This window comes from Xenopus tropicalis, chromosome 3 (genome assembly GCF_000004195.4).
Source record: "Xenopus tropicalis strain Nigerian chromosome 3, UCB_Xtro_10.0, whole genome shotgun sequence".
Classification (NCBI taxonomy): Eukaryota; Metazoa; Chordata; class Amphibia; order Anura; family Pipidae; genus Xenopus; species Xenopus tropicalis.
In genome coordinates this window covers 13287122-13311702 of record NC_030679.2, presented here as the reverse complement: position 1 = coordinate 13311702, position 24581 = coordinate 13287122, and the positions used below count along the sequence as shown (strand labels likewise).

Genomic DNA, 24581 nt, shown 5'->3' with positions numbered 1-24581 from the left:
TTTAAACCAAATAAAACACTTTATTACGTTGCATACGTTGTGATAGATAAATATGGAGTGGAACAAGGAAAGCCATGGAGGTGTACACAAGGCTGAAACTGCAAGGTGAGCCAGTAACACCTTCATAGAAGCCTGAGGGGGATATAAAGCAAGATGGAAATAATTATCCATTGTTACATATATGGAGATCCGTATGTGGAGTTGCACAGTATCACTGTTTGTTACCCATAGATACACTGTAAGTACACAGAAATATAATCAGGGCCAGTGGAAGGAGAGAAAATATTAAGACAATGCGAATGATGTTGATCACGGAGATTTCCTTGTTCTCTCTCACAGGATCCAGTGGATCTGTCTCCTTTGTCTCCTGGAAAATTCAATATGATAAATGATGATGAAAAATCTAGTAATATACTGATATACATGAGATATGAGTTATATACCTCAATAAATACACAACTGAAAGCATTAGGAAAGAAAGCATGCTGGGAGTGCAACAACATAAGGGGCACATTTGAAAAGCAATAATACACTTCTGTCCTGCTGAACAAAAAGTTAAAAGGGACATAAACCTTCCAGAGTAGTATTGCTATGTCCAAATGTTGCAGAAATGCACTTTTTCAGCATTATTATCAAGGATTTATGTATGATGGGAAGTGTAGTCCAGTAACCATAGAGAAGCAATTAGACTTTTTTAAGTTCTTCATGGCCAGAGGTTCAGGGTTGGCTCAAAGGCAAGGAGACCCAAGTTTAGCGGGACTCACCATACCTGGACTACAAGTGGAAGGCTGTGAAGGAAAACATTTGCCCCCTGGGCCACCCTCCCTCTCCCTGTCCTCCTGGCCCCTTCCTCCCAGTTGAAAGGTTGTGGGGATGTGCAATAAAAAATGAAAACCGATTTGCAAATTGCCTTAGAATTTCATTGTCTACATTTTACTAAAGTTAATTTAAAGTTGAAGCTCTTTAAGTAAGCCAATAAGAAAAGCAGAGGGGTAGGTGGCTTGAAACAGATGGTAAGAAATGTGCAGTGAGATAAGGAGAGGGAGAAAATGGCGGAACAAAGTTGGAGGAGAGCTGGAAGTTACAGGCAAGGGTGTAGGAAAGCTGGCCAAAGGCCAGAAGAAGATTGTGACAGAGGAGCAAGAGGGAGAAAGATGGGGAGAATGGCGTATAGGGAGAGGGAGAAAGGGAGAGAAAATAATACACGGGGAGTGAGGAATGAAATGTAACAGTGGAAGATAATAGCACATGGGAAGATGGAGAGATAATGACTTGTAGGGAGGGCAGACATGGGTGGAGAACGGCACATAATGGGGTACAGTGAGAAGAGAATGGCATAAGGAGAGGGGATAAGGAGTCGAGGTCTTTACACAGGAGAAGAAATAAGGTAGAGACAAAAGTTCAAGGAGAACAAGGTGAAAATGGCAACCAGGTGACAGACAGAGGATTGCGGGGATCGATAGAAGGAACAAACAAAAGGAAACACACGAAAGAGGAGAAACAAAGTCTGAAAACAAAGAATAAGGAAGAAAAAGAGAAGATTGAGGTGGAATGGGGGAGGGGCACCTTCTGTCAGGTATTAAAGGCCATGTGAAGTGACAAAGGATAGAAGATGGAAGGCGCAGAGATGCCGGCGCAGCACTTACATAGCATTACATGGGTGGTGCAGTTTTCTCACCGGCCCAAGGAAAAGCTTACTGATCTATTTCACTAGGGGTGCCTAACACTATGAAACAGACTTCACATATCCTTTAATGTGACTGCCGCAATAGCTAGTCCTGACATGGGTTTCCAGAGATGACAGTATTAGGCTTTTGTATGATATCCGCCCTTCTAATGTCCAATCACAGTGTGATATTAGCAAACCTGTGTTAGGGAACAGCAAGATGCCTGCTGGGAGCACTGGGAGGGATGATTTTATGGTAGGGTCCTGCATTTGTAACTAGTCTTGGGAGAACTATGGGAAACAAAAATGCACTTTTAATAAGGTTTCTGTTGAATTAAGTAAAATTATAACTTTTTAAACCACAAAATAATATACAAATGAAATAATAAATGATACCTGATTCTCTTGTGTAACCGTGGTTGGGTGGATCTGAAGCGCTGCTCTGTCTGGAGCAAAGACGGGCAAAATCTTGGGCAGGATTACAATATCTTCAGCATACTCTTCCTCCATGGGAGCTATCCAGGGGGAAGCAATAACCATGTCAGAGGGGCGCTTGTGAGCTCAGGATGGGATAGAAACCCCATCACCCATTGGTGGCCCCACATAGCCAGATTGGCTGACGTTACCCATAGTGCCTTACAGTCTGGGCATGATGTGATTACTGAGGCCTGAGACCTTCAGAGTATGGAGCAGGAAATTTTTTTGGTGCACCTACATGAATAATAACTGAAGGATTTAGATTGATTCCTTACCTTCATCTACACTGACTTGTATCTCCCCCTTTTGGTCGTTGAACCAACCAGGGATCTCCACCCTGCAGCAGTAGGTTCCGGAGTCACTGAAGGTCAGTTGGGAGATGGTGAGAGACACGTCCCTCTGTTCTATGTTCCCCAATAATCTGTATCTCTCTGATTGGTGCCAGATAACTTCCTTCCCATCTCTATCAGTCCTGAGGATCGGATCAAGACATTTGGAAGTTGGGCAATGGCCTCGGCCCCAGCACATACTGGTGGTACCTCCAGTAACAGGGTAAGTGCAGGGTAATAGCACTGTCCCCCCGACTGATCCCCTCACATGTTCTGCTCCTACTGTCAGAGCTGCAAAGAAGCCAGAAGATTTTATGCTGAGTTGGACACAGAAATGTTACAGGAATCGGCTCCAGATTTATCTGTGTGCAAGCAGAGCTCTGGAACCATTTAGAAGCATCACTGAATACTGGATATAAACCAGCTGAGGAATAATGATGATGATGATAAAGCTGCTTATTGGTCAGTGTTCCTATGAGCCCCCTACAGCTCCTGGGCCCCCCATCATTCCCAGGGGCTGCTTCCTCTGTAGTTAAACCCCTGGGTAGGGGCCTCTTATCTGTCCTATCAGTTTAGTATTAGAGCCAGTTTTTTAGGGAGGAGGTGGGAATATAATATACTCAAAGCTTTCAGGGGTACATATGGGCAGAAGGGCACTTACCTGGGAGCAGCAGCAGCAGAACACAAGTGCGAAGCTTCATGGTTCCTCAGCACAAATGGCCGACCACTCGCAGCTTTATACGTTATCTGAAGGAAACCTCTGAGACTTCCTTTAGAGGTCAGGTATTGAGACCAGAGAGAGAGCTGGTAGTTTCAGAATGAAAACAAAATATCTCACTCTGTGACTCTTAACCACAGGCCCCTGGCCAACCTTACAGGGTTAACATTGTATTTTTATGTCAGTGCTATAAACTGTACCATTCATTTACCCAAAATTTGAACCCCTGTATCTAACAGGCACTAAAGTTTATCCAGTAACCCATAGCAACCAAAAAGGTGTTTGCTCTGAATAAGCTGAACAGTAAATACTTCTGCTGATAGGCTGAGGTGAGATTATAATAGTAAACGCTGAACCTTTTATTGTAACAAAGTGAGTATCTTATAATTAGATACTGCATTTGGCCACTAGGTGGAACATGCAGTAAAACAGCAGCCTTCTCAGACCCCTGATGGATAAAGCTGCCGGTTCCGCCGATTCAGACCAATTAGGCGGCCAGTGTATAGGGCCCTGACTGTTGATTGGGCAGGCTTGATTTTCCCATTGAATCAAGGACTGCATTGACTCATTTATGCGGTTCATGCTCCAAGGGCTCCTATCCCCTTCATTGTAATATAGTCGTTTGGCCTTGGAAAGATCAGTTTGATTGGCAACCTTTAAGATCAGAATCAGACCTGAATGTGGGAGAATGCAGAACATGAAGACACAGTTAATGTGCTTAGAATGTGGCCAAGCACAGCAACTTTATATGATTGTTTATATTTAATGAAGTATAAAAAGTAGAGAAATCTCCTACCTATAACAGATCTTGCCAGACTAATTGCCTTTTATGAGGAGGCAAATGGGAACCTCAATGCTGGAATGGCAGTGGCTAAAGCGTTTGATACAGTATCACACAGAAAGGATTACGAAGAGTGGTGGTAAATGGAACATTTTCTAAATGGAGCCAGGGTTTCTAAAACACCTGGGGTTCTCTTCTGTTGTCTCCAGGTTCTTCCATTGTGGCGTCCTGATCGCCCAGGTGGTGTCGGCCTCACGGATCCTCCCTCAGAGCGTCTCCTTTGCCCGTCCTGTTTCCAGGTATAAACACGCTCCTGCGCATAATCATTTACATCTCTTTCCAATTTAGCCAATTTAGGGGCTACAGTTCTGTTGCAACTTATCTAGGATATCATTATGCTTCCCGTAAATTTTATCAGCCTAAATATGCTATTATACAAGAACTATTTCATGCTCAGACACAAGGCACGATAATGGGTGCTACGATTGCACCCTCTTTTGCTAATATTTTCCTCCATAAATTGGGAAAAGAGATTTTTTTTACATAAGGGGCTGTTTAGCCAATATATTCATTCGTACTTTCCTTTTGTGGATGATATTCTCCTGTTTTGGCAAAGTCCTGTAGATCTGTTGCATTTAATGATGCAGAAGGCCAATGTAAGCCATTCAACAATAACTTTCACATATGAATGGTCAGATAGTGAATTGTGTTTCCTAGACGTAAACATCACATTGAAAGCAGGGAAACTGTACACAGATTTGTATAGGAAGTAAAGTAAAGGTGCCCATACACGGGCTGATTCTACCTGAAATCGGCCAGATATCGATCGGGCAGGTTAAAAAATTTAGTCGAATCAGGGGCCGCATCGGCTCATTGATGCGATCCCCAAACCGACTTTGCCTATACCCATTGTTATAATTAGCCTAGATTCTCCCGATATCGACCACCAGTAGGTGGGGAATATCGGGAGAAGATCCGCTCGCTTGGCGACATCCCCAAGCGAGCGAATCTGAATGTGTATGGGGACCTTTAGTTGTAACCTAACTTACTATGTTACTAGGGAGGGTTAACCTTGTTAGTCTTTTTCAACCCAACTTACCTATGTAGCTATGTAAGATGGGTACAGTTGGGCCCAAACATGGCCTGTCAAGCTCCAATCATAATCCTCCAGAACACCCAATACTGTGCAGCACTACCGCGGCTTTACAGAAAATCCAGGAAGGTTAAAAGCTCTGCAAACATTTGATGGTATTGCCCAATCAGTGCAGCCCTTCAGTTGCTAAAATACAACTTCCAGCACCCACTAGATATAGAGGAGCGCAACACTCCCATAAGAATGTTACTAACATTGCTGGAATGGCAGTTGATCTCATCTACTTGGACTTTGCTAAAGCGTTTGATACAGTACCGCACAGAAGGTTAATGATCAAATTAAGGAATATTGGCCTAGAACATAATATTTGTAATTGGATAGAGAACTGGCTGAAGGATAGAGTACAAAGAGTGGTTGTAAATGGAACATTTTCTAATTGGGCCAGTGTGGTTAGTGGGTACCGCAGGGGTCAGTCCTTGGGCCTTTGCTTTTTAACTTGTTTAGTAATGACCTGGAGGTGGGCATAGACAGTACTGTTTCTATTTTTGCTGATGACACTAAATTGTGCAAAACTATAAGTTCCATGCAGGATGTGCCGCTTTGCAGAGCGATTTGACAAAATTAGATAACTGGGCAGCAAACTGGAAAATGAGGTTCAATGTTGATAAGTGCAAAGTTATGCACTTTGGTAGGAATAATATAAACGTGAACTATCTACTGAATGGGAGTGTGTTGGGGGGATCCTTAATGGAGAAGGACCTGGGGGTTTTTGTAGATAACAAATTGTCTAATTCCAGGCAGTGTCATTCTGTGGCTACTAAAGCAAATAAAGTGCTGTCTTGTATAAAAAGAGCATTGACTCAAGGGATGAAACATAATTTTGCCCCTTTATAGGACCCTGGTAAGGCCTCACCTTGAGTATGGGGGGCAGTTTTGGGCTCCAGTCCTTAAGAAGGATATTAATGAGCTGGAGAGAGTGCAGAGACTGCAACTAAACTGGTGGGTTCCTCACGGGGAGGGCAGTGAGGTTGAGGAATGCCCTTCCTAGTGATGGGGTAATGGCAGATTCTGTTAGTGCCTATAAGAGGGGCCTGGATGAGTTCTTGAACAAGCACAGTACCCAAGGCTATTGTGATACTAATATCTACAGTTAGTACTAGTGGTTGTATTTATAGTTTATGTATGTGAGTGTATAGATTGGTAGGTGTGGGTTAGGTGTGCTGGGTTTACTTGGATGGGTGGAACTTGATGGACACTGGTCTTTTTTCAACCCTATGTAACTATGTAACTAACGCTAATTCATTACATGGAATACTCACTGCACATATTACAAAGAGCCTGGTCATGTTTCTCACCTAATGAGAATAGTAATACAGCAGCACCAACTGGGCTAAAAATACAGCTCTCTGCCTATATCATATTTCGTGCAACATTTACACAAACACTAATTTCTTGTTTAATATCATACTTTTTATTTTACATTTTTTCCTCAAATGACTGTCTTTCTGGGAGTGTGAAATGTCGCCTCCGTCATTGTGAGGGTAGAAAAAGAGCTTCTGGGTGGGGCTCATTCAGTGAGGATCCGCTAGTGTTTTCCCAGCATGCCGTGGGTGTGGGTTTCAAAACTAATGAGAATATTCAGCACCAGGCTGAGTCCGGTGACAGTCAGGGGGGGAGTACACTGGATGCCCAACAAGGGGCACTTCATTTTACTACATAAATCTTCATAGGTTTTCAAATTTAATATAATAAACATTCTCTGGTGCTGGGCTCAATGCATTCTCCAGGGCACTGAGGCTCGAGTCACCGAGGTTACTGAAAAGAGACCATAATGCACTTTGTTATCAATCATCAGGTGCTATATAAAAGGTACTATATACACCTGTAAAGGGTATGTCGGTGTATCAGAAACCTGGGTAAGTTTGTATTTCCCTTACTAGTGTTAGATCTGATTTTTGCTTTGCTTCTTAGTCCTGAGTCTGTTTTGCTCAGAAGATTGGCTCAGATAACCTTTTACCTACATAATATGCCTGGCAGACTTCCATGTCTGGAACATGGTTCTGCAAATGTTCTGCTCAACAGGATATCATGTCTGATGGCCAGGATGTGGTCCAATGGCTTTAGGTACAGTAGGTAGGGAAGTGAGAATGGCCAAGATATAGTCCTGTTTCTCTGGGCATCTTGCCATACCACAGGGGAATCCCTATGTGCCATAGTTTTATGGTATCTCTCTGTACAGGCTATGAGCAAACTTAGGGGGCTGTTCCTGCTGAATTGTACTTAGTACAGGGGAATCCCTATGCTGCCATAGTTTTATGGTATCTCTCTGTACAGGCTATGAGCAAACTTAGGGGACTGTTCCTGCTGAATTGTGCTTAGTACAGGGGAATCCCTATGTGCCATAGTTTTATGGTATCTCTCTGTACAGGCTATGAGCAAACTTAGGGGGCTGTTCCTGCTGAATTGTACTTAGTACAGGGGAATCCCTATGCTGCCATAGTTTTATGGTATCTCTCTGTACAGGCTATGAGCAAACTTAGGGGGCTGTTCCTGCTGAATTGTGATTAGTACAGGGGAATCCCTATGCTGCCATAGTTTTATGCTATCTCTCTGTACAGGCTATGAGCAAACTTAGGGGGCTGTTCCTGCTGAATTGTGCTTAGTACAGGGGAATCCCTATGCTGCCATAGTTTTATGGTATCTCTCTGTACAGGCTATGAGCAAATTTAGGGGGCTGTTCCTGCTGAATTGTGATTAGTACAGGGGAATCCCTATGCTGCCATAGTTTTATGCTATCTCTCTGTACAGGCTATGAGCAAACTTAGGGGGCTGTTCCTGCTGAATTGTGCTTAGTACAGGGGAATCCCTATGCTGCCATAGTTTTATGGTATCTCTCTGTACAGGCTATGAGCAAACTTAGGGGGCTGTTCCTGCTGAATTGTGCTTAGTACAGGGGAATCCCTATGCTGCCATAGTTTTATGGTATCTCTCTGTACAGGCTATGAATTAATTCAGATGCTTTTTCTTCTTATTGTTGATCTAACAAATATTATCTTTAGCTAGTTCTGACTTTGTCTGCCCTTATGACATCTTATCATGCCTATTTAATTCTATGCCTAGTAGTGTAGATTATAATACAATAGGAGGGCAGCCTAAGAAACAATGGTAATTTAAACAAAGCTGAATGTGCAATCTAACCTGGTCACATCTATAGAGCTTTGTAAGAAAAAGGAAAGTTACATTCACCCCTGAGGATTTCTATTAGACAAATACAGAAGGGATAAGTTGATTTGTTCTTTATAACCATTTATATTTTATGCCTTACCTTGTGCTTCTACATGGGTGGTTTCTCCCTGAAACAACATCATTAAGAAAAACATTGGAAATTTAGCTTGAATATAACAGTCTTGTGTTATAAATTAAAAAAAACAAACTGTAGTACCGTGTTAGCCAGTGTCAAAAATAATAATAAAAAAACAACAAAATACAAATACAAGAGTATTGTAGAATTGATACCTATATTGGCTAACAATAAAAATACATTGCAAGCTTTCGGAGCTCTAAGGCCCCTTCATCAGGCAAAATACAAATGAGAACTGGAATGGCACAACATTGATGCTGATAGATCAGAGAGAAGTGTTTACAAGCAATACATTAGGAAGTTACAGATAGATAGAGATAACTTGTGAAAATAGTGAAAGTAATTAAGGTTTATTAGGGTGGGTTGTAAATAGTCCAGGGGTCTGGATTCAGTCAGATCAGATAGTGTGACATGAAACCTGACCCCATATTAAGGCCCTGTCTTAATGTGTTAAATAACTCCATACATTTGAATTCATAGATCTTCCTTTCTCGTTCAGATCCAAAGTTCCCTTTTAGAATTAACACCTTCATGTCCGGAAGCCTGTGCTCCTGATTGCAGAAGTGTTGTCCCACTGGTGTATCACACACTTTGGGCTTGATCTTATATCTGTGATGGTTCATCCTTGTGCGCAGTTTTTGCCCTGTTTCTCCAATGTACATTCCTCCTGTAGGGCACTTAGTACATATGATCAAGTACACAACATTGGAGGAAGCACATGAATAGCAGTCCCGAATGGTGTAGACTTTTTGTGTATTCGGTATTGCAATTTGATCTTTGCACAGGATGTATTTGCAAGTCTCACATCTTTTGCTGTTGCAGGGAAATGTACCTGCTTTAGTTGTTTGGGGAAGAGCACTTCTAACAATCATTTTCCTCAGACTGGGTGGTTGTCTATAGGACAGAAGGGGTAGTTCAGGGAATATCTCCTTTAGTCTGGTATCTGTATGGAGCATGGGCTGCAGGTCCCTGGCTATTTTTCTTATAATGTTCAGCTGTGGGTTGTAGGTGACTACAATTGGTACCCTGTTGATTTCTATTTTTTGTTTGTAATCCAAGAGTGTGTCTCTGGGTATTTGAGTTGCTCTGTGGATCTGATCATCAATAACCTGTGGATGGTAGTCCTGATTAACAAAAGTTTTCCGTAAGGAATGGAGATGTTTATTTCTTTCATCAGGATTTGAGCAAATCCGCTTGTATCTAAAAGCCTGGCTAAAAACAATTGATTTTTTAATGTGATGTGGATGGAAACTGTCCCTCCTAAGATATGCTGGCCGGCCTGTTGGTTTTTGGTATAGGGATGTCTGTATGATTCCATTCTTGATGTAGATAGTGGTATCCAGGAAATTGATGTGTGAAGAGGAGTGGTTGAGGGTAAGGTTAATCGTGGGATGAAATTGGTTGAATCTTTGGTGGAATGTCAATAGTTCCTTTTCTGATGCTGTCCATATTATAAGTATGTCATCTATATACCGTAAATAGGTCAACGGTCTGGTGTTGCAGGAAGCCAGGAAATTTTCTTCTAAATGGGCCATAAACAAGTTTGCATACTGAGGTGCCATTTTGCTTCCCATAGCACTTCCCATCAGTTGGAGGTATATGGCATCTCCAAATGAGAAGTAGTTGTGTGTTAGTATAAATCTGATTAGTTGTAGAGTTGGCATTGTGGACATTTTTCAAGGAAATACTGGCAGGCTGCAATACCATCTTCATGTGGGATGTTGGTATAAAGAGACTCCACATTCATGGTAGCTAGGATAGTGCAGCCCATGCTCCATACAGATACCAGACTAAAGGAGATATTCCCTGAACTACCCCTTCTGTCCTATAGACAACCACCCAGTCTGAGGAAAATGATTGTTAGAAGTGCTCTTCCCCAAACAACTAAAGCAGGTACATTTCCCTGCAACAGCAAAAGATGTGAGACTTGCAAATACATCCTGTGCAAAGATCAAATTGCAATAATACCGAATACACAGGCTTCAGGACATGAAGGCGTTAATTCTAAAAGGGAACTTTGGATCTGAACGAGAAAGGAAGATCTATGAATTCAAATGTATGGAGTTATTTAACACATTAAGACAGGGCCTTAATTTGGGGTCAGGTTTCATGTCACACTATCTGATCTGACTGAATCCAGACCCCTGGACTATTTACAACCCACCCTAATAAACCTTAATTACTTTCACTATCTTCACAAGTTATCTCTATCTATCTGTAACTTCCTAATGTATTGCTTGTAAACACTTCTCTCTGATCTATCAGTATAAATGTTGTGCCATTTCAGTTCTCATTTGTATTTTGCCTGATGAAGGGGCCTTAGAGCTCTGAAAGCTTGCAAGGTATTTTTATTGTTAGCCAATATAGGTATCAATTCTACAATACTCTTGTATTTGTGTTTTGTTGTTTTTTTATTATTATAGTTATAAATAAATAAACTGTGGCTTATGGTTATGAACATATATAGGCAAAGTCCCATGACTAGGGAAATGGATTTATGGGAACAATTAAGTGCTCAGTGCAGATGTAGGAGAGCCGGGGGCACAAAAGAGACAGTTTTAGGGAAGATTTGCGTTCCCATGTCAGTGATAAATAGCTCTGTATGGGAAGGGAGTGCAAGATTCAAGCAAATGTATGACTTACATGTGTACAGGTACAGTAACAGCCCAGCCAGGAGCACCAACAGGAACAACCCCATTATAATACTTGGCAGGGTGTTGGCCTCAGGCTTAGTTTCCAGATCGATCGGTTCTGTATATTCCTAGAGCAAAAGGAATAAAGTTATAACAACAGGAAGTGCCCACCCCCTGCCTGACAATATATTACAGTGTGCAGGAAGTGGTCATCCTATCTAAGGGCCAATAAATGCACATTTGCAAAGAGTAAAAGTGATTCTGTGATTCTGCATAGTAACAGCAAACTAGGAAGTGGTAGGGGATAAGGCCATAGGGATTGTTACCCTATGGTTCCCTATATATCTAGTAGGAGGTTATATATATTTTAGGAGGCTACCCTTCCAGAAGATAGCCTGTTGCCTTCTAGGAGAAGAGATTACATGGAGAAACTAATAAGCATAGCTTGGCCACAGGAGAAGCCCATACACATTCATAGCCCTAGTATTCCTGCCTTGGAAAATCAGAAAATGTAGGCCACTAAGGCAGGGAGGTGGGGTAACTTCACAGGCGTGGGGTAATTACATCAAGGGGCAGAAAGTGGGTGGATCCAGGGGGCGGTTATGTTGGTAGATAGGAATCGGGAGAATTTAGCAATATTTAAAAGAAAGCTGAAGGCAAACCTGGGCAGGTTGTTGAGAAAGTTAGGAGAATTAAAATGTAACCAACCAGCAACTGAATTCCCAGGAAATATAGGGAAAAACAGGTTAGGACACGTTATCCAGAATGTTTGGGAACTGGGGTATTCCGGATAAAAGGTCTTTCTGTAATTCGGATCTCCTACCTTAAGTCTACTGAAAAATAATTTAAACAGTAATTAAACCCAATAGGATTGTTTTGGCTCCAATAAGGATTAATTATATCTTAGTTGGGATCAAGTACAGGTACTGTTTTATTATTACAGAGAAAAGGGAATCATTTAACCATGAAATAAACCCAATAGGGCTGTTCTGCCCCAATAAGGGGTAATTATATCTTAGTTGGGATCAAGTACAGGTACTGTTTTATTATTACAGAGAAAAGGGAATCATTTAACCATTAAATAAACCCAATAGGGCTGTTCTGCCCCAATAAGGGGTAATTATATCTTAGTTGGGATCAAGTACAGGTACTGTTTTATTATTACAGAGAAAAGGGAATCATTTAACCATTAAATAAACCCAATAGGGCTGTTCTGCCCCCAATAAGGGGTAATTATATCTTAGTTGGGATCAAGTACAGGTACTGTTTTATTATTACAGAGCAAAAGCAAAATATTTTTAAAAAGCTGAATGATTTGATTAAAATTGAGCCTGTGGGAGATGGCCTTTCCGTAATTCAGAACATTCTGGATAATGGGTTTCCGGATAAGGGGTCTGATACCTGTACCAGCCTTTGCTTCCAAAGTATAGACTTTAACTTGCTTGCATAAATTTAGAAATAACCCTGCATATAAGATTCTTCCCATGCCTAATTACTCTCTGCCATCCCTCTTCTGATCAAGAAGCCCAACCCAATTCTGGTCTATGAAAAACCACTCATGTATTTAGAGCCTGGAGGTTTGCAAGGTGCTGCAGGATCTGCTTTGGGTGGTGTGAACTGGTAATAAGTTTAAAGGGAGATATATTTCCCCCAGGTCCATCTCCCCACGTGTAGTGGTCCTGAGTGGGGTAATTCCCCAAGGAAGTCTCACCTAGGAAATAATCCTCTCCACCTTGTGTAGTAGTTGGAGCCCAAGTGTGGGGAGGGTTTTGTTTGTCTGAAACTGTATGTAATAAATGGACTTTATTCAGGCAAAAGAACTGTCTGTACATCTGATCTCACTCAGAGTGGTTAGAAATGTGGCCCCATATATTGTGCCCTCATATGCCGCCCTTCCTACGATATTGGTGCGGCGCCACCCCCCCGACTGTGCACAAGGGGGAATATTCCCATACATTATGCCCCATACATTGAACAACTGATCACTAGAAATGAAAGTGTTACCAGAGCCATGTTTGTCAGAGAGGAAGTTGTAGCAAATGCAGTTGAATCCTCACTCGCTGCTGAGAAATAAATACAAATGACACCATTATACAGTACTGACCCTATATATCAAACAATATCCTTATAGCAAAAACTAAAATGTCGCCAACCCCAACTTGCTGGGGTCGGGGTCAGTGACAGGGAAAGTGTTCAAAGTTAGAAACAATGCGATTAAAAGCAGTGTTTTTATAGCTCGGGGGTGTAGTTCTTCTTTAAATTATTTAGATAATTTGTTCAGCAGCTCTAAAGCTTGGGTTTTAACAGCTATCTGGTTGCTAGGGTCCCATTTGCCAGGGTCAGTGACCCCCATCAACCAGACAGCATTTTAAACGGCAAGCTGGAAAGAGGTTGAAAGTGAAGGCAAATAATTGTCCGCTTGTATTAGGAAAGTCCCAAGATGATGATTTAATGACAAATAGGAAGTAAAATATCTCACCTTCATGTACCTCTAGAGACACCACAACCTTCTGGTCATTGAACCAACCTGGGGTCTCCACTCGGCAACAGTAAGTTCCTGAGTCACTGCCGGTCAGTCCCGTGATGGTCAGAGACACGTTCCCCTGTGTCAGGCTCCCCATTAGTCCGTATCTCTCTGATGCCTTCCAGGTCACTTCTCTGCCATCAGTCCGGATGATCTGATTGTTACATTTGGAAGCTGGGCAGCTCCCTCGCCCCCAACACATGGTGATTGTACCCTTAGTAACAGAGTATGTGCAGGGTAACAGCACTCTTCCCCCCTCTGATCCAATTACAGGCCCTGATACTGACAGTGCTGTGCCAGAGAGAGAAAGTACTAGTTATAATTACTGCCTGCGTCTGCGGTTCCCCCTTACACACCCCCTTCAGCAACTGCCCAATAATCTCCCAATGTCAGATACCAGCAGGACAGCTGATAGATCTGGCAGGCAGGATCCTTACTGTACCTGATATTTAGTTTGGGGTGCCCGCGAGAGTTTGGGGTGCAAGTTAGTAAAGCTTAAGTTACACCATATTGGAGAAAAGCCAATTTTTTAAAGGAATAACATGGATGTTAGAAACTGCTAATTTCAATTTTTTACACCACATATTTAGCTTTATTATTGGTGCCCAGTCACTTACTTGTAGATGTTAGTGTCTACCCTGAAGATCAGTTAGGGGGGGATTTGGGGTGAGTGCTTGTTTGTGCCCTGGGTACCCCTGGAACTATAGCAGGGTGACTTTTACCCCAATGTTTCTATATATCTGTAACCTTGTTATGGGCTAAGGGGGCCCAGCCTGAAGGCCAGCTAGCGGGAGATTTGGGGTGAGTGCTTGTTTGTGCCCTGGGTACCCCTGGAACTATAGCAGGGTGACTTTTACCCCAATGTTTCTATATATCTGTAACCTTGTTATGGGCTAAGGGGGCCCAGCCTGAAGGCCAGTTAGGGGGGATTTGGGGTGAGTGCTTATTTGTGCCCTGGGTACCCCTGGAACTATAGCAGGGTGACTGTTACCCCAATGTTTATATATATATGTAACCTTGTTATGGGCTAAGGGGGCCCAGCCTGAAGGCCAGTTAGGGGGGATTTGGGGTGAGTGCTTGTTTGTGCCCTGGGTACCCCTGGAACTATAGCAGGGTGACTGTTACGCCAATGTTTCTATATATCTGTAACCTTGTTATGGGCTAAGGGGGCCCAGCCTGAAGGCCAGTTAGGGGGGATTTGGGGTGAGTGCTTATTTGTGCCCTGGGTACGGGAACTATAGTGGGGTGACTGTTACCCCAATGTTTCTATATATCTGTAACCTTGTTATGGGCTAAGGGGGCCCAGCCTGAAGGCCAGTTAGGGGGAGATTTGGGGTGAGTGCCTGGGTACTGGAACTATAGCAGGGTGGCTGTTACCCCAGTGAGTCTAAGTATCTGTTACCTGGTTTCATTCTACCTCTAGTCATAGCATTTTAACTGACTGAATATAATAAAATAAGGTTGCTCTCAGTATAATCACAGCGATGACAGGCAGGGAAGGGTACACAGACATGTGTACTACCTGACATGAATGATAGGCCCAGTAAATATGCACACAAAAAGGAAGCTGTAATATTTTTGAAAAAGAAAGTAAATTAATTTACTAAATCCCTGCCCTAATTCCATAAAGCACTTTTTATGCTGATAGGTCCTTTACATTCTCCTACCTGGTTGGAGCCATAAAAAGAGGCAAATCCGGAGAGAAATAACGCCCCAGTTCCCTGACCTCCCCATAGTATGTGCGGCCGCTTCACTCTCCGATCATTCTACGACTTTCTCTTGGGTTTCTCATAATGTTGTTGGTTTCACAAGCATTTTGGAGAAATAAGAACTGGAAGTGGAACTGGTTTTCAGATAATAAAAAAGAAAACTGATCAGGAAACACATTTTTAGGTGGTTTTATAAATATTTTTATTTTGACCTCATTTCAGCAGCTATCTGGTTGCTATAGTTCAATTTACCCTAGCAACCAGGCAGTGGTGTCAATGTCAGACTGAAAACTGAATAGGATAGGGGCTGAAAGTAACAATATCAATAACATTGAAGCCTCACAATAGTCTGTTCCTACTGGGGCCAGTGACCCCCATTTGAAAGCTGAGAAGAGGCAGAATCCTTATGTTTGGGGAAATTGTACTGATCACTTAGAGAACCCTTTGAGCTCCATAGTCTCCTTCTGTAGTGAAAGATCTCAGGATCCAAATGCAGCACAGCACCTGTAGCTATACCCCTGCCCATTATCCCCATCCTTACTGAATAATCAGGGGGTAAAATACACATACAGGAAGCAGAAACTTTAGAAGGGTCCTAAAAAGATTTTGCTCAGGGCCCAGTAACTTTCAGTTACACCACTGCCAGTAGGTCAAGTAACAAAACAATAACGAATACACTTTTAATGAAGGCATTATAAAATAACAGATATTTTTATTACAGATTTGTACATAAGTCAAACAACATATAATAAAGGACAAATCATCCTATAACATACATTTGCTTTCTGATAGGAAACTGACAGTTATACCCCCATCCAGCAGATGACTCTATAATTAGTGTCCTGATAATAAACGAGATATGTTTTGATAAGAAAATAAGACTTTATTTTACTCTAAATAAGAGTTAATCAATGTTTTTTAATAGGAGTTGCATATACAACATCAACCATATAGATATTGTCCACTGCTTGGGGCGGCCTACTCTCTAGATCTCCCTTGCTGACCGGCACGGTGCTGCTGTGAATGATAAGTAAGATATTTGTTAAAGAATAAACACCAATTGCAATTAAGTCACACTCTCAATCCTGATATACAACACAGAACATCAGCCATACAAGTTCTGCCATGGAAGCAACATAATTGGTTGAGCCAGTATTAAAAGGCCAGTAATCTAGTGCTTTGCACCCAGAACATGGCCAGCCTGCATTTTCTGCCAATAACCCGTGATGGCCCTGCTGGATAGTCACACCAGCAATGCAGCCACTATGTAATTCACATCCACTCACCCAGGAAGATACACACGTAATAGTTCAGCTGTAAGGCAGTAGACAACTGTTTAGGTTGGTACCCAGCCACTATTTTACTTACCTAACCAGAAAAAGAGGTGGTAAAGCCATGGTCTGTGTTGGAATTTTACCAGCAATGTGACTGCGGTAAATTTTGTAAGATCCTTTGAAACACTGGCTGGTCTAGTTGAGGCCCCTGACCTGTCCAGTTACTTCCCCACCAACCCTGCTGTTATGTCCCCTATCCAACCAAATACATGCCCCCACTCTTTGATCAAGTCAACCTCTGGGCAGTGCTACTGTCCTGTAAATGTCATTAGATCTGGCTTTTAACTGTTTACTCCCAATATCCATCTTTCCCAATAGCTATGTCTTTATATGTGTCCTACAGTCATCATTTGGCCATGCTCTTATCATCCAGTGAGAGAACAGTTAGGGCCCTTAAGGCCTTAGAACCTAAGAACATTAGGGGACACAATACATATCATTACATGGAACAGATCTCATCCAAAGCATACTGTTCTATTTTACCTGAGAACTTTAGTTTTCAGTTTTTCATAGTATTTGTCTGCAAAAATAAAGTTCAAGAAAAATGTTTTCGGCTTTTATGATGTTAATTGTTACAGTTAACGAATAGGAGTTTAGGGACATTAACTTTTATCTGCAGATATTAATACAATGGTGCAGGGCTGAACTAGGGGTAGGCAGAATAGGCACATCCCTAGGGTGCAGTGGAGGGGGGTGGCACATGTACCTCTGCCTATTCTTAGTTCAGGCCCTGGAGGAAAAAGACAGCACACAAAGGTCAGATGGGGTGGGCTTAGGCTCTCAGCGCTACCTCCCCACGCACTCATCATGTCATGGATAGGTGCCAACTGATTGTGCCTTGGGCCACTCTCACAGCTTGACCCGGCCCTGCTAGGGTGATTATGTAGTACTATAGACAAAGACTGGCCAGCCTAAGAATTCATGGCAGCCAATCAAACATTTGTTTTCATTATTCTAACAGCACTAGACCAATTAGTCACTGTTATGGGTTACAACATGTTATATGGCCCATCTAAAATAATTTTCTACAGATTCTGAAAGTAAGAGTGAAAAGTCCAACTTACATTTGTAGAGAAAGCCGGCCAGACCCAGCAGCAGGAGGAGCAGAAGAACCACACAAACAATAATAGGCTGGGGATAATTTGGGCCAATCTGGGATTTGGAATGCAAATATTTCAGTCAGTCACTGCAGTACATTAATTGTGCAGCCTTTATCAGCTGTGGGATGGATGTAAGACCCTAGCTGTGTGATTTGGGTTTGGGGCCAAACCTCCTACATATGGGGTAAGATTTTCTGCATTTGTCAGGACCCCTGGTCTCCCCTGTGCTCCTATAACCTCAGTAGTCATTTATTATATATAAAAGTTATACCTCTCGTGATGGAGAACTGACGTTTGTCGGTGGCAGCTGAGCCGAAACTGAAAGAAGAACATAAGTAAATAAATAAATAAAATGTACAAGAACACCTTAAAAAATGTGGAGCTTTAATTAAACGATATTCTAAGAAGAGAACGATTCCACTCTGAAGGATTGATGGGAGTCTGAGGGAATTAGAGCTAGGGATGCACCATATTTCATATTTTTGCTACTTCAGGAAAGGCTGGTTCTGTGGAGTGGCTGGGGCAGAAATCAGATTGTACTGTGTCTAGAAGGTCACCCTAAGCCAAAATTACCCAGTAATCTCCCTATTGTACGCAAAAGTAACAGGGCTGATGTAGCACTGCTGTCTCGGTTGCCTTTGATATTAAAGAAACCCTGTCTATCTTTATCATTTCTGTTTGACAAATATCTACACAAATATAAAGAGAAGAAGCTTTAGGGGACATTGATTTAACTTTAGGGAATTTCCAGAGAAGAATGATAACTGTGGTTTTTGGACAAAAGACTTAGTCATATAACTGATATACACAAACATGTACACACAAGGGATGCTGTACGTTGGAAATGTGTTCCCCATCATAGCAACTTGTTCCTAAGGTTCCTGTTTTCATTTGGTTGCTTTCCAGTTTCTCCTTGTATTCAAGGATATTATCTGTTAAAAATAGTCATTGTCCCCAACAAACATTTATATACAAGTATGGGACCCGTTATCCAGAATTCTCAAGACCTGGGGTTTTCCGGATAAGGGGTCTTTCCATAATTCAGATCTCCTACCTTAAGTCTGCTAAAAAAAATTATACAACAGTACTTAAGTCCAAAAGGATTGTTTTGGCTCCAATAAGGATTAATTATATCTTAGTTGGGATCAAGTACAGGTACTGTTTTATTATTACAGAGAAAAGGGAATCATTTAACCATTAAATAAACCCAATAGGGCTGTTCTGCCCCCAATAAGGGGTAATTATATCTTAGTTGGGATCAAGTACAGGTACTGTTTTATTATTACAGAGAAAAGGGAATCATTTAACCATTAAATAAACCCAATAGGGCTGTTCTGCCCCCAATAAGGGGTAATTATATCTTAGTTGGGATCAAGTACAGGTACTGTTTTATTATTACAGAGAAAAGGGAATCATTTAACCATTAAATAAACCCAATAGGGCTGTTCTGCCCCCAATAAGGGGTAATTATATCTTAGTTGGGATCAAGTACAGGTCCTGTTTTATTATTACAGAGAAAAGGGAATCATTTAACCATTAAATAAACCCAATAGGGCTGTTCTGCCCCCAATAAGGGGTAATTATATCTTAGTTGGGATCAAGTACAGGTACTGTTTTATTATTACAGAGAAAAAGGAAACCATTATAACCTTTCTGTAATTTGGAACTTTCTGGATAATGGGTTTCCGGATAAGGGGTCCGATACCTGTACATGTATTTTTTTGGTGCATGTCATTATTTACCCCAATTGCTCTCCTCTAATGTAATCATCTCCTTAAAAAAACAAGCAGGGGGCATGACCCATCATCCCAAAGGCTTTATGCAGTTGCTCCAGAATGATAAGGCTGCCCATCTGTACGGTGGCCTGGAGCAGTGGCTGAGGGAACCCAACCTGAAAGCCAGTTAGGGTGAGATTTAGGGAGGATGTCATGTTGTTTCTCTAAAGAAAACAAATTCTTCAGCACACCACTTACATATTTCAAGGGTGCATTCAGTTCTCCGGCTGCTTCCAAGCCAAACAACATCCATTCATACCTTGTATTGGGAGAAGCACACCCCTATACTCCGGCAAATGCCTTTAAGTCATTTATTTCAGCTTAAATGCAGCAGAAGCTTTGGGGGGAACACCCCTTCCTCAGGTGCCTGCATTTCTGCTGAAATAAATGACTGGATGTTGTTCCTCTAAACATTCTTGAAAGTCTAACTTTAAGGAAAATGAGAAATTCATAATGGTTTATGACCTTTCTATCAGATTAAGGTAGCTTTGAACAAATATTGGATCTCAATATGAAGAAACCCCTGAGTAAAATTTTATTTAGGTGTTTGTCGTTCTGACTGCAGTCTTACCTGTATTCATATGATCTGAGCTGGACGCAGCAGTGGATGCTGAGCTATTTGATACTGCTAATAAAAAGAAATAAACATGATAAATGATAATGTAGAAGAACAAGAATATTGTTAGTTTAAAAAGATATATTAGTGACAATACAAAGCAGCTGCAGAGTGGGCAGGGCTCAGGCCACAAAAGGGAAACAGAGCCCAGGGAAAGTGCAACATATCAGCAGGTAAAGGGAACATGCATTATTCCATGTTTATAAAATACTTATACTGACTTGTACTTATTTTTTCTGGAGAAGATATGGTCCAGTGAGCTAACATAACCCAGTAATAATGGAGATCATTTAAAGGGCACATAAACCTTCCATAGCAGTGTTGCTCCACCCAAAGTTGTTGCGCTACAACTCCCAGAATAGTGCGACAATATCAGACATGGAATGCTAAAGTAACACTAGAACTTTTTCTAAATCCTCCAGAGTCAACACCATTGGCTGCCAACATGGCCTATAAACTATAACCTCTTCAACCACTATATGATCTGGGATCAGTGAGAAGGTTAAAAAATACAATTGGGTAAAGACTACATTTCTCATTGGTTCTCTCCCAACAGGCCTCTGATTGTTGGTCTGTGGGCAAAATGATCATATGAAATAGACGTGGTCCAGCACTTGGGTCATTAAAGATCCGATTCCTAAAGGGTAGAAAATGTAATATAAACAGACATAGGAATAGAAATCCCAGCGAGTGAGAGCTGAGCCTTACCTTCACTGGCTTGGGATGTTCTGGTTGGAATGGCAGGGCTAGAGAGATTTGTCTGTTCTAGAAAAGAATGCCACACAGATTTAAAAGAATACAATATTATATAATGGAAATTCCTACCTTTGAAAAATGAAATCACATATTAAGCATGGTGCTTAATATCTCTCCCCTCTACCCAACTAACATTCAGGCAACTGCCCAGAGCTGGATTTGTGCATTAAAATGGCCTTTACAGGTCTGGGATCCTTTATCCAGAAACCCGTTATCCAGAAACACTGAATTATGGGAAAGCTCCTTGTTACGTTCTTGAGTAAATAATTAAAGCCAAAACACATTATTTTTCTTGCATTTTGGGTGTCTTCGTTTTTTATTACTTTTTCCAACTTTCAAATGGGGGTCACTGACCCCAGCAGCCAAAAAATGTATTGCTCTGTGAAGCTACAATTTTATTGCTATTGCTACTTGTTATTACTTATCTTTCTATTCAGTCCCATTTAAATAAGAACAGGAGAGGGACTGAATAGAAAGATAAGTAATAAAACGCAGTGTAAAAAAAATCCAAAAATGGAAAGCTGCTGAACAAAAACCTTATAATTCAAAAACCACAGAAAATAACAAGTGAAGACCAAATGCAAATTGTCTAAGAATATCAAGCTCTACATCATATTAAAATTGTTTTTCAGGTAAAAAACTCCTTTAATGAACTGTTAGGTGATAATGTGCATTATTTCATATCAGCTTTTGATGTATAAACCCCTAATGTTTCTAAACTGAGGCAAATACTCACCTTCATCTACACTGACTTGTATCTCCCCCTTTTGGTCGTTGAACCAACCAGGGATCTCCACCCTGCAGCAGTAGGTTCCGGAGTCACTGAAGGTCAGTTGGGAGATGGTGAGAGACACGTCCCTCTGTTCTATGTTCCCCAATAATCTGTATCTCTCTGATTGGTGCCAGATAACTTCCTTCCCATCTCTATCAGTCCTGAGGATTGGATCCAGACATTTGGAAGTTGGGCAATGGCCTCGGCCCCAGCACATACTGGTGGTACCTCCAGTAACAGGGTAAGTGCAGGGTAATAGCACTGTCCCCCCGACTGATCCCCTCACATGTTCTGCTCCTACTGTCAGAGCTGCAAAGAGGCAATTAGGAAAGACAGAAATATTGTTTTTAGAGATGAATCCCATACAGAGTGGGTATGTTCCCTAGGGTACAAACTGGGAGAACCAACCACACTAATGTTAATGTAGAATTAAAATGATTAAAGTAATTTTTAGAGCACCATATATTGTTTATTAATAAAATTTGCAGTTGGTCTTTAACAGCAAATTTTTTGCCAGGCATGGATTTTCATCAAAATTCCATGTTTCACGTATCACTAGTTTGTTCGCTGGAATCTGACTTTATATTTTTAGTAAATGGGTAAATTATATCTTGCACTTGGATTTGCTTTTAATTTGGTGTTGGAGCCTATGATTAAGTGCTGGGAAAGCATGAAACGCATAAGGCTGTGTTTGTAAGGGGTTACTTATGCTTTTAATGGATTAAAATAAAATTGTTTTACTTTTAAGTGGATTTTTTGGAGACTTTCTTTTTCTTAGTTGTAATATCCCTCAGTGATCACTACAGGGTGCTCTCTACATGCCACATCAATAACGTTTCCTTTTTTTTAATACAGTTTCTCCATTAAATTCCTTTTTTGAAGTTTCCGGACTAAATGAAACAATGTAGCAGAGGTGCATTGTTCAGGAGTCAGAACAACAAATGCAGAGAATGCAAGCAGCCATACAGAATGCTGTTTTCACTAGCAATTACAGTTGCACCCCTCAGTAACTGCTAATATCCTTATCATTTACAGTAGGGGGTACATTATCCCTTATAATACATGAGTGATACTCAGAGTTCCCTGTATAACTCAGCCTGCAGCCTTGTGCCTTTATATGGGCACAGAACCCCTCAGTGACTGCTAATATCCTTATCATTTACAGTAGGGGGTACATTATCCCTTATAATACATGAGTGATACTCAGAGTTCCCTGTATAACTCAGCCTGCAGCCTTGTGCCTTTATATGGGCACAGAACCCCTCAGTGACTGCTAATATCCTTATCATTTACAGTAGGGGGTACATTATCCCTTATAATACATGAGTGATACTCAGAGTTCCCTGTATAACTCAGCCTGCAGCCTTGTGCCTTTATATGGGCACAGAACCCCTCCGTGACTGCTAATATCCTTATCATTTACAGTAGGGGGTACATTATCCCTTATAATACATGAGTGATACTCAGAGTTCCCTGTATAACTCAGCCTGCAGCCTTGTGCCTTTATATGGGCACAGAACCCCTCAGTGACTTCTAATATCCTTATCATTTACAGCTGAGGATAATGTGTCCTTTATATAAATACTATATTGTCTGTGGAAAGATAGAAAGCCAAAAATGAAAAGTAAAACACACGTACAAGGAAAACACCAGCAGCAGAAACATTGCTCAGTCCATCTGTAACACCTAAAAAGGTAATTTAAAGCAAACTTTTCCTTTAAATCAGGTACTTACCTGGCAGAAGGAAGAGAACAGGGCAAATACTAAGACACAGCATAGTCATATCTAGTTGAGTGCCCAACATTAATGGGCAGTGTATAATGATCATGCACAGCAGTAAGTGTTGGTGTGATGAAATGATCATGTAGATAATCAGCCTAGAAAGCCTGAGAAAGGAAGTTCTGCTGTGGTTACCCATGTACATATCCCCCCCCCCCCCACACACACATTCACAGAAATAACAAGCGGAGACCCACTTGCTCAGGTCTCCCAATACGTGTGACTAAGGGGAAATCCTGTAATGTCACTGCACGCTCCCCCTGTACTTGTGCAAATGCCTGTGTGCGTAAATAAATGCCCTTTAACCCTTTTCACTGCCAGCCAATTTGGGGCTTCTGGAACTTTTTTTGCCAAACAGTTTTTGAACATTTTGCGCTCTTTCACTTTAGGGGTATTTCCTTGGGGGGACTTTTAGTTTACCCAGGAAAATGATATATAGTTTTTTTTCAGGACAACCTAAGCTCTGAAAATATCCTAGAATGTTTGTGTAATTCCACTTCTGTAAAAAGATATAGGCTTCTAAATGTCTAAAAAATTTTAAAAAAATTATTTTCTGTAATATGAACACATATATGAGAAACATTATTTTATGCACGTAGATACAACTGAAAGTCCCATGTCTTGTGCCAATGCCAAATATGTATAGTTTTATTGGGATTTCTCACTTGTATAGGCAGTGTCCGACCGGGATGCCAGGGGCCCACCAGAAAACTTTAGACCATGGGCCCACTCTCATCACCCTAAATGGTATTAAATTAAGGTAGGTTGAGCCCAGCCAACAGAGAACATTCTATGCTAAAACTGCATTATGGGTTTAGGTTATAACACATTCTTACACAATAGGGGAAAGCAAAGCATTAACATATATATTATATTTGTATTAGACAAAGAGGACTTGACATAGGGATGGGCATTACCTTAATGGGTTAACAACATTACAATGAAATGGTACAAACCATACAAGGAAAACATTACTACGATACAACTTAAGCGCAAGGTTTGTTAGATTTTGTTAGACAGACCTCACAGAGAATGAGAAACTGAAACTGATGTGGTTTTACATTATAGGCTTAATGTTGCTGGGTACGTTCTCTGCTCTGTGAGCCACTGACATTTATTATTTAGATGAGGGAACATTTAGTTTGTAGGTCACCAAAA

General features: G+C 41.3%; 2 protein-coding genes across 4 annotated transcripts; both read right to left on the bottom strand.

Annotated features, from left to right (window-relative positions):
- LOC101732468 (hepatitis A virus cellular receptor 1 homolog) lies at positions 1-3981 on the bottom strand. Its single transcript, XM_004919931.3, has 4 exons — positions 3134-3981; positions 2419-2763; positions 2063-2181; positions 1-367 (listed from the first exon to the last, which is right to left on the bottom strand). Exons 1-4 carry the CDS (start codon positions 3171-3173, stop codon positions 212-214), a joined length of 660 nt encoding a protein of 219 aa, XP_004919988.1. The 5' UTR covers positions 3174-3981; the 3' UTR covers positions 1-211.
- Positions 3982-6512: 2531 nt separating this feature from the next.
- LOC100488536 (hepatitis A virus cellular receptor 1 homolog) lies at positions 6513-15422 on the bottom strand. Of its 3 annotated transcripts, none has more exons than XM_031898672.1 (6): positions 15250-15422; positions 13538-13873; positions 13063-13121; positions 11069-11186; positions 8390-8417; positions 6513-6879 (listed from the first exon to the last, which is right to left on the bottom strand). In XM_031898672.1, the coding sequence occupies exons 1-6, from the start codon at positions 15314-15316 to the stop codon at positions 6789-6791; spliced, it is 699 nt and encodes a 232-aa protein (XP_031754532.1). In that variant the 5' UTR covers positions 15317-15422; the 3' UTR covers positions 6513-6788. The 3 variants fall into 3 exon arrangements, with proteins under 3 accessions (XP_031754532.1, XP_031754534.1, XP_031754535.1); XM_031898674.1 differs by having other exon boundaries at positions 13063-13118; XM_031898675.1 differs by lacking the exon at positions 15250-15422 and having other exon boundaries at positions 13538-14273.
- Between the last annotated feature and the right edge of the window lie 9159 nt (positions 15423-24581).